General features: G+C 40.3%; 1 protein-coding gene across 1 annotated transcript; it reads left to right on the forward strand.

Annotated features, from left to right (window-relative positions):
* Window positions 1-1825: 1825 nt before the first annotated feature.
* CIMIP5 (ciliary microtubule inner protein 5) lies at window positions 1826-5278 on the forward strand. Its single transcript, XM_009977988.2, has 3 exons — window positions 1826-2085; window positions 4409-4448; window positions 5087-5278. Exons 1-3 carry the CDS (start codon window positions 1826-1828, stop codon window positions 5276-5278), a joined length of 492 nt encoding a protein of 163 aa, XP_009976290.1.
* Window positions 5279-9820: the final 4542 nt, after the last annotated feature.

Raw genomic sequence — 9820 nt, forward strand, 5'->3', positions numbered from 1 at the left:
ACTTAGCCCAATAACCCCTTTTAGTTTATTATTATGTTTAATCTACAGAAATTGACTTGAAGGACAGATTAGAATTAAAACAACACAAGAAGATTGTAAACAAGAATTAAAAAACGTTTCATGCAGCGGAACAGATTTGGCATCAGGATCCTTTCATGACCTGAATCAGGAGCTAAATTCCCATGCACTCTGATTAACACATTGGGTCTTCCAAACATGCCTCAGCTTCCTTTTAAAGCAGTTAGATGCTGCTAAAATCCCATTCTCCAACCAGCTGCACACACTCCAACTTGCAGAGGACCCTGGAACAAATGCAGCAGGATAAGCGGATTCCACAAGAGGAACAGAGACAACTATCAGGCCAGGTTGGCATACAGTTTGTTTCTTCAGTTCATGATAATGCAGTGCGGATACATGACTTTTTTTAGCTTTTTGGCTGAAAGAGATTAAAAACACTGTTTAGGTGTCAATTACCTACAGAAAACAAGCAAATCAACTCAAATCTACTAAAATTTTATTCAAACCAGAAGCAAACATTGCGGTTTGAGGTGGAGTTTACCTCTTCTTAATTTATGTTACTGTAGTCTTCAAATTCAGAATAATTTTTCCAAATATAGAAGTACTTCTTGCTCAAATATGTCTCCTGAAGTGTCTGGATTGTTGTATAGTTGTAACTATTTTGAAAGAAATTATATGCCAAATTCAGCATGTATTTCCCGATACTGCAAGGAAGTAAGTTTGCCAAAAAACCCTTTAAAAAGTAGATTCAAAGTTCATTAGCATTTACCAGGAAGATGAAGCAAGAGGCTAGAATCCATCTGGAGCTAATCCACACTACTCAAAAACAAGTCAGACAAGAATTTCTGAGGAAATTTATACTTAAAATACTGCATTTTCCTGCAAGGTCACAAATACTTGAGGAAGTGACTTCATACCACAAAAGCTCAACAGGCTGACCGTAAAGACAAACACTGACATTTTGGACACTGTTTTAAAAATTCTCACTTTGTATACTAATAACTGCCTAAAGTTACTTAACAACTACTTCTCATAGCCGCTTAATACCTTCTGCAGAAACCTCTAAGTATTTAAAAAGGACTTTTGATGATGTCTGGCTGCTCTTTTTTTAAAAAAAAAAATCTGAAAATAAGGAGCTTTCAAAGCACAGATTCGTCGAAATACCTTATTTCAAACAAACAAGCTCTGCCCCAAATAGAGTTCAAGGCCCCAGCTGCTGTCTCACTGGGTCTCTGCTCCCTTTCTGGTGAATATTCACAAGTCAGACTCGTTTCCAATGGAGACAGTAAACACACCGGGGAAATCAGCAGCTTTGAGATTTTGCTTCTGCTACATAACCACAACAAAAGTCCTCCGGACATACTCAGCAGCAATCTCCACAGCACCCTTTGCTATTGGATCAGCCTTTATTGTTCTGAGGATTTTGAAGAGAGGGTGGTCTCAGCTGCAAGCAGCAGTAATCACCTGGTAAGCTGAGATTTTGCTGGTTACAGCTGGAGATCCGATGGCTTTCAGTAACAGTCATTTCTTACAAAATTGCTGTTACCATGAAAACTCCTTCAGCGTTCAAGCAACGAAGCAACATAAAGCAGTAGGAAATGAGCATTAAGTAAGAGGGATGTAAAACAGTGCTGAGCACTGCCTGTCAGTGCTGCTGTGCTGTGTCCTTTTCTGAAAGCACTCCAAATCAGCAGCTAAAAGAAAACGTTAGGAGACAAGGAGCTTTGAAAGTGCAAACAATAGCAAGTTCAACTTTCCTAACAGTCACAATATAAGTAGCAATACTGGGGATACGGTGAGTCTCAAAATGCACAAGCTGGGAAAGGATTCTGGATTCACCAGAAATACCTTGGTTAGGTCTTGGCAACCAGCAACCACACCTCTGGGGCAACCAGCCTCAGCTCCATCTGTGTCTCTCGGCAGCACCCAACCCAGAAGACCTATCACTGCACAACCGGCTACTCAGGCCTGGGCAGACGAGGAGGCAGCACTGCAGCAGGACCAGGTTCAACAGGATAAAATCTGGAGAGAGTCTGTGGAAGCTGAACAGAGAGGAAGAAAAATCTGGTAAGTCACTTGTTCCAGTTCATGTCTCTTCCACTCACCTTGACAATGGTACTGATACTCTCTGACAGTCTTAGGGCTTGATCCAAAGCCTATGCTACCAAAGGAAATTTTCCTCTGCAGGGACTTTGGATCAGACCCTAACACCTTTCTTTCTAAGACTGTATTATCTCTGTTTTCCTTCACTGGACAAAATCTATGCTAATATCTCCTGGCATGCTGGGCTTAAGCTTTAAGAAAAGAGATGCAAAGAACTGCGTGCTAAGTATGTTTTAGCTTTATAGAGATTTCCACAATGAAGATATAAATGTGCCAACCTTTATAATTTATTGCAGACACACTGATATTATCACCTCTCATATTCTTGGAAATGGCTAAAATGGAAGCTGAACAGAGTGTTCTGCCAAAATATGATTTTGTATTCCCAATCCGTAGATCTGCTGAACATGCTCCATTGTTACAGTGTTTCAGCAGACCAAACTGCACACATACCACCTAAGCTTTGACTGTGTATACACCAGTGACCTGAAGGAACTCAAAATTTAAGATTATCTCTGTCTCGGACACATATCTTGAGTAAGTGTTCATGTTCATACTTCAGTACACAGCAAGAGCATGCCTATTAGAAGAATATCCTTGGTAAAAGTAAAATCAGATCCAGTTCCAACTGCACACCAGCCAAGCTAAAGGAAAGGGAGGAAAAAGAACATCACTCTCAGGGTTTTTTAGAATGGGAAAAGAAACCATTTGAAAACCCCTGTCCTGCTTAGCCCTCTGGAGGAGATACAAATCTCAGTTCCGATTTCCCCAGAGACGCATTTGCACTCTTGTCTGCCTCCTTTCACCTGAGGGAAGGGCTGACACCAGGACTCTGACTCATGCAAAGCCAAGGCTGTGGTGGCAATGTTACTCTCTCCCAGTTATGCACTCAGAATCTACCCAAATGGGCCCAGCATGCTCCACACCCATTCCCTAGCTAAGGAAGCAGGAGGAACTCTGTGTCTGTGCCTGCCCCTGGGGTTCACAGTCATGGATACCGCTGCAAACTCACTTTCATGGGTGAGTAAGATAACACACCATACAGCTGATGCATGTCCGGCTCTCCAGTCTTAGCTACGAAGAGAGAAACTCTTGTAAAAGAGTAGGACAGACAAGGGAAGGACAGATGCCTACAGCTGGGATATGCTATAGCCTGCAGAGAACTGTCCTTCAGGTCCACATCCCCATCCCAAAAACAATGATGGGGAAAGGCTCCTATCTGTTGGTGGTCTGACTTGAAGTGGATATAGGTAAATGTCTGAGACCCAAGCACTTCCCAGTAATTAGCACCATCCAGTAACACCCAAATCCAGTATGTTCAAATAGCAGCTGACATAGTAAGATAAAAAATGTTAGAACCTCTGTGCTGTGCTGGTATACCAAGACATACAGTGATAAACACATCAATCATAAATTAGCTTTTACTTTCACTTAGGGCATATCTGCACTAGATGCAGCACAGAAATCCAACACTCCAATGCTCCATGTAGTACATGGCTGTGCTGTACAGACAAGCTCAACTCAGAAGATACAGCTTCAGCACTAGATCGATGACCTTAGATGCAGCACTGTGTAGACACAGGTAACCAGCTCCAAGTCAACCCAGGTGCCTTTAAGCCCTGCTGGAAACACAGCTGTAGACAACTGCTTCCTCTGTTGACCTCACAGTACTTTTACAATAGCAGGTGAACTTTCATTTTCTCCATTTCAGGCCAGGGAAAGTAAAGGACAGAAAATCAAAGGACTTGCCCTGTAGTCGCACACCAGGTATAGAGCTGAAAAGCAAACCTCAGGTCTTCTGACTCAATTTGCTCCTAGCACCACTGCCTGTCTGCACAAAATACTCCCGTGAGTGTTTGCTTTCAGCAAATACGTCTCTGGGAATTCCTATCAGGGACTTCTGCCAGTGGAATATCTGTCGTTCAAAAACTGAGAAGCTACGTCTTGCTCAAGGCATGGAACAAAAGTTTGCTAGAGTGACTCAGGACTTTGCTCATTTATCTGCATTTGCCCATAGAATACACTGTGGACATGCTATCCTCACCTTCCTTTAGAAAAAAAAAAAACCAAAACACTCCTCATGTAGTATGGGCTCTATATGGGAATAAAGAAAACCCTGGGCTTCACCACAGAAAAGACAGGTTTCAGTAAAAGGACTTCACAGCTGTAAGAGCTGGACTGTAAGTACCAAACTGAGCAGTTAAACAGGCATTCAAATACGACCAACATTAACTACTTTATTTAAGACAGAAAAAATTTACACTGCATTTTTTACTTCTATTCCAAGGTACCAGAACTGGAGTTTCCTAAAGGACTATGACCAGATGGTAAGTTTTGAACAAACATTCAACTGTAATCCAGGCTCTTTTTTAGCTTTCATCAATTTGAGCTAGGCTAATATTTCAAACTGAAGCACACTTAGGCATAAACGGCAAATGCTCTGAGAATAAAATCTTTAGGAGAAAGAAAAGAGAACTGAAGTGCCTTTCATCTGCTACCTACGCCACAAAGAAATACAGTACGTGTGTGTATTCAATCTGTTTCAATATTAACAACTCCATAGAAAGACAAGTGCTAGAAGAACCAACTTCCTAGGATAAAATTTGTAAGACGATGTCTTCATGCTGAAATCCAAGCCACTTACTAAAAACGAAACAAAAAATCTCCCACATCACAACCATTCTAGAGCAGGCTAACTTCTGTCCCAGCTGACATTTTATGCAACACGTTTGAAAATGATTCATTTCCCCGTTATCCTATTCCCATGTAAGACGACAGGAAAAAAAAATCGTTCTACTTTATTTCTTCAACACTTTTCATATACATTCAGCATGACATTTTTAAGTACAAATCCTAATTTCAAAAGCAAAAGTGCAGATATTATAAATAATCTCAGCAACTTGTGTTTTTGTAAAAAGTAATGGATGTAATTCTGAAAACTTGTAACAGTCTTTCTTTTATCCAGGGTAGGAAAAAGGAGCAGAAGCCACTGCCAAACTATATGCCTGTGTTCTCAAGCACAGTTCCCAACTCGACCAACCAGACTATTGGCAGTCGAATGAATACTGAACTTGGCAGGGCTCTAGTAAACATGGATTACTTCTTCAGCAGTGGAGCACGAAAAAGGAAACTTGAGGGTGAACTCCAGCTTTCCTAGTGCTTTAGTAAAAATATAACAATAACAAAGCAAGTTGAACAGTTCTAGCCAGCAGACTCCGCAGCATGTAAAAAACTCCCCAGTCTTTTCCTCAGAGACTAATACTACATGTAGCATGAATTTTCTTCCAAGAGCAAAGATGGATGTTGTCCAAGAATGCTGTAGGAGTCAATCCTCTTTGTATTTGGAGTGACTGGGCCATATAGAGAGCTAGCTCTACAGACCTCATCCATCTTCCCATGCAAGTCTACAGTAGGGTTGCCACTAACATCAGAAAGAACGAGATTACAGCCAAAAGGCAATTTCTTCCTGAATTTTAAACTCCTGAAAATAAACAATTAATGGAGACCTGCTCAGATGAGTCCTAACATAAACAACATACTTCCAATTCTGAAAGTGAGCGCAATAAAACACAGCAGCTGGTTGCACATCATGTGGTTAGCCAAGGATTCATCAGCCTTTGTCATCTGCATGTTTAAGCTTGCTCTAAATAATAAAATTTAAGGCACATGAGATATGTTCTGTGCTTTTTTACCCCTCCCTGCTGAGGAAGAGAGATCAAATTTTTTTCAGGCTAGTTTTCTTTTTTTTTTCTTTAGATTTGTTGCTCTCAAATTCACTTCTCTTACTCTTTTTTTATGGTTTAGGCGATGGAAACTCATTAACAAGGAAGCAGGCTTTCACGTTTTTCTCTGAAGGCATGTTGGGTCAGCAATCTATTTTATACTTTCAGGATCATCAACCTCGAATTTAATAGGTTCATAGTTCCTAAAATCTGTGGTTGCTCAGGAAAATCATCATCAAGCTAAATCAACACAATACCTAAAGCCTGTTTGCTCGTGCATCTTCATTACATAGATGCAAACTTTATGACCTGTCGTTCTGTAGGGAAAAAGCAGTAATCAGCAGAGCATGCAGAGTGTACATACAATATCTGCCTTCTGAACCATATGTAGCTTCTGTAGGACCATGCTCAGTCCTAGGTGGAGATCAGCATAAAAGCCATTAGCAGTGCCTTGATACAACGGGCTGCAATCTCTCACCAGGCTGAGGTGGAGGTACGTATACTTAAGACTTTGCAACGAAGGCTATTTGGTTTTATGATTAGACTTCAGCAGCTGAAGCACAAGAGGCAGGGTGGAACAGTGTGATCACTGTCAACATCCAAGTGGTCTCTGGAAAAAAACACAAAAGGCACTGTAGAAAGAAGAGCCAAATCCCACTCACTGAAGTTACAGTACTAGGCAGTTCTCCTCCTGGTTTTCTCGATGTAGCAAGAACTGGAAGATTAAGGCTTTCGAAATGACAGCTAAACTAACTAGAGAAGAAGGAAGACCACATCACGCAACTAGCCCAGGTGACGAGGACTGATTCCAGACACCTTCTTGTTCAGCTAAATGCTTTCTGCTCTCTCCTGAGCAGAAAACTGCAGCAGGAACTGGTTTGTCTTCAAACATCTGAAAGAGAGGAGAAAGCAGATCAAGCCTTTCCTTGTCCCTGTGTTGTCCAGAGCTTCTTCCAAAAACTGCACAGGCTACTCAGAGGCCACGTATTTACTGGTGATTGCCTAATACTGAAAAGTCATTACACTTGCACGCTTTACTCTAAGTTATACGGAGCAGCCTCAACTCTTTCTATAGGTCACAAACTCTATACTGTGGCAGATGTACAGTACCAGTCAGGCTGAAGCTCCTATTCATGTAAGAACATTTCATTTATAAAGCACAGAGATTTTGTTTTTCAGCATGAAAGCATACAGAGCTCCATGTTTCCTAACCTCCAGATGGCACTCACTCCACACTAAGTAATCCACTGAAAAGGACACTAAGTTACAGCATGGCAGTGTCAGACAATTCCTCCTTTTTATTTCAAGGGATATTAAATAATTCCAGATTCTTGACTCTGTTTGCTGTGTGTGAATCCAGAGAATGCCTCTCCCAGACTGTTCCTGTAAACTGCAGGGTATGGGAAGCAGGACGGTCTAAGCAGCACATGATTTAATCCTTCCACTTAGTACTGTCATCGTTTCAGCTGAAGCACTTCTCCCAGTTTTGGACAAGTCCTTCCACGTCTTACGCTGAAGATGTGGGCCACTAAGCAGAGTCTAGAGAAGCAATGATGGCAAATGGAGTATGGGAAGATACAGCTTATGAAAAGAAGACTAAAAAGACTGTTAAAGGTTAACCTGAAGAAGAAAAAGCAGTCTGGGAAGAGGACGGCCCTGAAATGACAAAAGGAATCATTTCTACTTCACGTGAGTGGCAGACAATAATAAAATAACAGGCTTAAATTATAGCAAGGAAGAATCATGTTACTTTTTGGTAAGCTAGTGGTAAGGCTAATACAGCACTGGAATAGATTCCCTGAGGAATCTCCACCTTTGAAGGCTAAACTCACACATCCATCAAGAATGACGTATTTAATAGGTTTGTATTTTAGTGTATAAATCGAATGCCCATCTGAAGAGCTTTTCACCAATTCTCTGATCTAGACCAAAGTTGTTGGGATCAGAACACACTGTGCAAACATGATTTTTTAAACACTTTCAAAAAGAATTAAAAAAAATATCCTATTTCAATTACCACAGGTTTAAATAGACTGCACCTCTAAAATACAGATTAATCACCTATTTTTTGATAGAAAATACATTTCTAATTCTTCTAACTACTCATATAGAAAATGCTTTTCACAAAGTCTAGACGTGCCTCTTTTAATCACGCACATCTGAGAGGCTTTACTAGCGCCCTCCTGACAGCCACACAAGAAAACATCTTGAAGAGCACATTCATGTCACTACATCACGTATATGAATGGCGACAACTAATTTTCTTTCAACAATTTCAGGAAACCTTTACTAAAGAAATGTAGTCCTGTCTGTGTCCTTCATCAGCACCCTGGTGTTGAGACGCCAGGCGGCTCCTGCAGCGGGTACTTGCAGCGATTACACGCGTACGGCACAGTCAGACCCTTACACACCCCTGCGCTCCTTCTCAGCTGTACTTCTTTGCACTGGCCACTTCAGTCTAACAGATCACAACAGGAAAGACTGTAGGGATACCTACAGCGGAGCCAAAACGTGCAAGGATTTTTGGTTTAATCATCGAAGCGTGCAACCTTGGAAAATGTAGCTCTGTGCCTTGTTGCAAGATTCCAGCAACCCACAACTGTACTGTCTCTTTTCACGTGGAATTAAGTTAGTACCTTGACTTTCTGACAAGGCTAACTGAAATGACTCTAAAATACCGGTGGGCAACAACTGCATAGGAGTTAGCTCTGTTCACCTCCAAAATTCCAGTTCATTCCTATTTCCGCTGAAATCATTAGCAACTCTTAAGCACTTGAATCCTAATGACTGTCTCTAAGGGTAAAGTGACTGTTTCAAGAACAAGTTTCCCATGTGGAATTGATCTGATAATCCATGTGATATGGGAACACTGTGTTGAACTGGGTACCTTATTTTGTTCAATTATTCACTTTTCTTAGAAATGCAAATTATTTTACGCTGCTGCAGTTAGCCCTCTGGTACCCAGTGTTATGTTTCCAAAGTTAGTTCGGAACTCTATACCACGTACAGCGACCTCCAGAAAAGACCTCTGGGGAATAGCCAAGGTCCTAATTAAAACTGCCTTAGCATCTGTGAGTAGAAGGCAGCAGACACTCTCTAGGCACCACTTTCATCTCAAGTTTAACAATCATTTTTCTTTCATCATAATTAACTTTGCTAACTAATCCTTATTTACATAAGCAGAGTGTCTTAGAAAGACTGGATGAGATGATACAGCACTGAAACCTGTAAACAATCAGTGGAAATTCCATTTATTAAAGAGATTGTATAGATATTAAACTGTGTTGTAAGCTTCTTGTAAAGAGATCTTATGATGTATCACTTGTGCTTCAGTTTTATAAGCTTTTTTCCCTTTTGCTGCCAGATCTCAAACAAGAGATTATACACGTCGAGACAATTAATTTTCTGTATTTCTTTCGGTTAAAGAGGACAAGTGGGTAGCTATATTAATTTAATTCTTCAGTTAGATACACTGCTTTCTCTGGTAGACTTTTGAGGATTGTTACTATTAACTGTAACTTGGTGCACAGATGTTTCCAGTGCCTCCAAATTTTGTGTGTTCTCATTCTGAGTTCTGCTTATAACAAAAAAGCGTGAAATATATTTTTAACGAAACATATATAAGTTCATATAAATCTGTATTTCTCATACTTGTAGAATAGTCTTTGTATATAATTCCTAGCAGCATGTTACCTATAAAGTTTTGTTTTATAAGATCAGTGATAATTGTAAATCCAACTGTATTTCTTAGAAACTGTATTTAAAACTATTTCTTGACCTTTAAATTACTCTGAAGTAAATAAAATAACTAAATGGGTTTTCCTATAAAAGAGGTTTCATCATGCTGTGAAAATTACTGCACAAACCGTAAGATTCCTAGAATAGGGAAGGGAGAGGATAATGATGATGAACATTAGATGGACAGTACTGAGTCCAAGCATCGTATGTTTGTGTGTATTATGCACATACACCTTCAC

Source organism: Tauraco erythrolophus, chromosome 2 (genome assembly GCF_009769465.1).
Source record: "Tauraco erythrolophus isolate bTauEry1 chromosome 2, bTauEry1.pri, whole genome shotgun sequence".
NCBI classification, from domain to species: domain Eukaryota; kingdom Metazoa; phylum Chordata; class Aves; order Musophagiformes; family Musophagidae; genus Tauraco; species Tauraco erythrolophus.

What these genes read in the sequence shown, in the direction of transcription:
- CIMIP5 (XM_009977988.2), top strand. Translation starts at nt 1,826, where the DNA reads ATGCACAAGCTGGGAAAGGATTCTGGATTCACCAGAAATACCTTGGTT. An exon ending in CAGAGAGGAAGAAAAATCTG is followed by an intron (nt 2,086 to 4,408) that starts GTAAGTCACTTG and finishes TTCTATTCCAAG; the next exon opens with GTACCAGAACTGGAGTTTCC. An exon ending in TAAAGGACTATGACCAGATG is followed by an intron (nt 4,449 to 5,086) that starts GTAAGTTTTGAA and finishes TCTTTTATCCAG; the next exon opens with GGTAGGAAAAAGGAGCAGAA.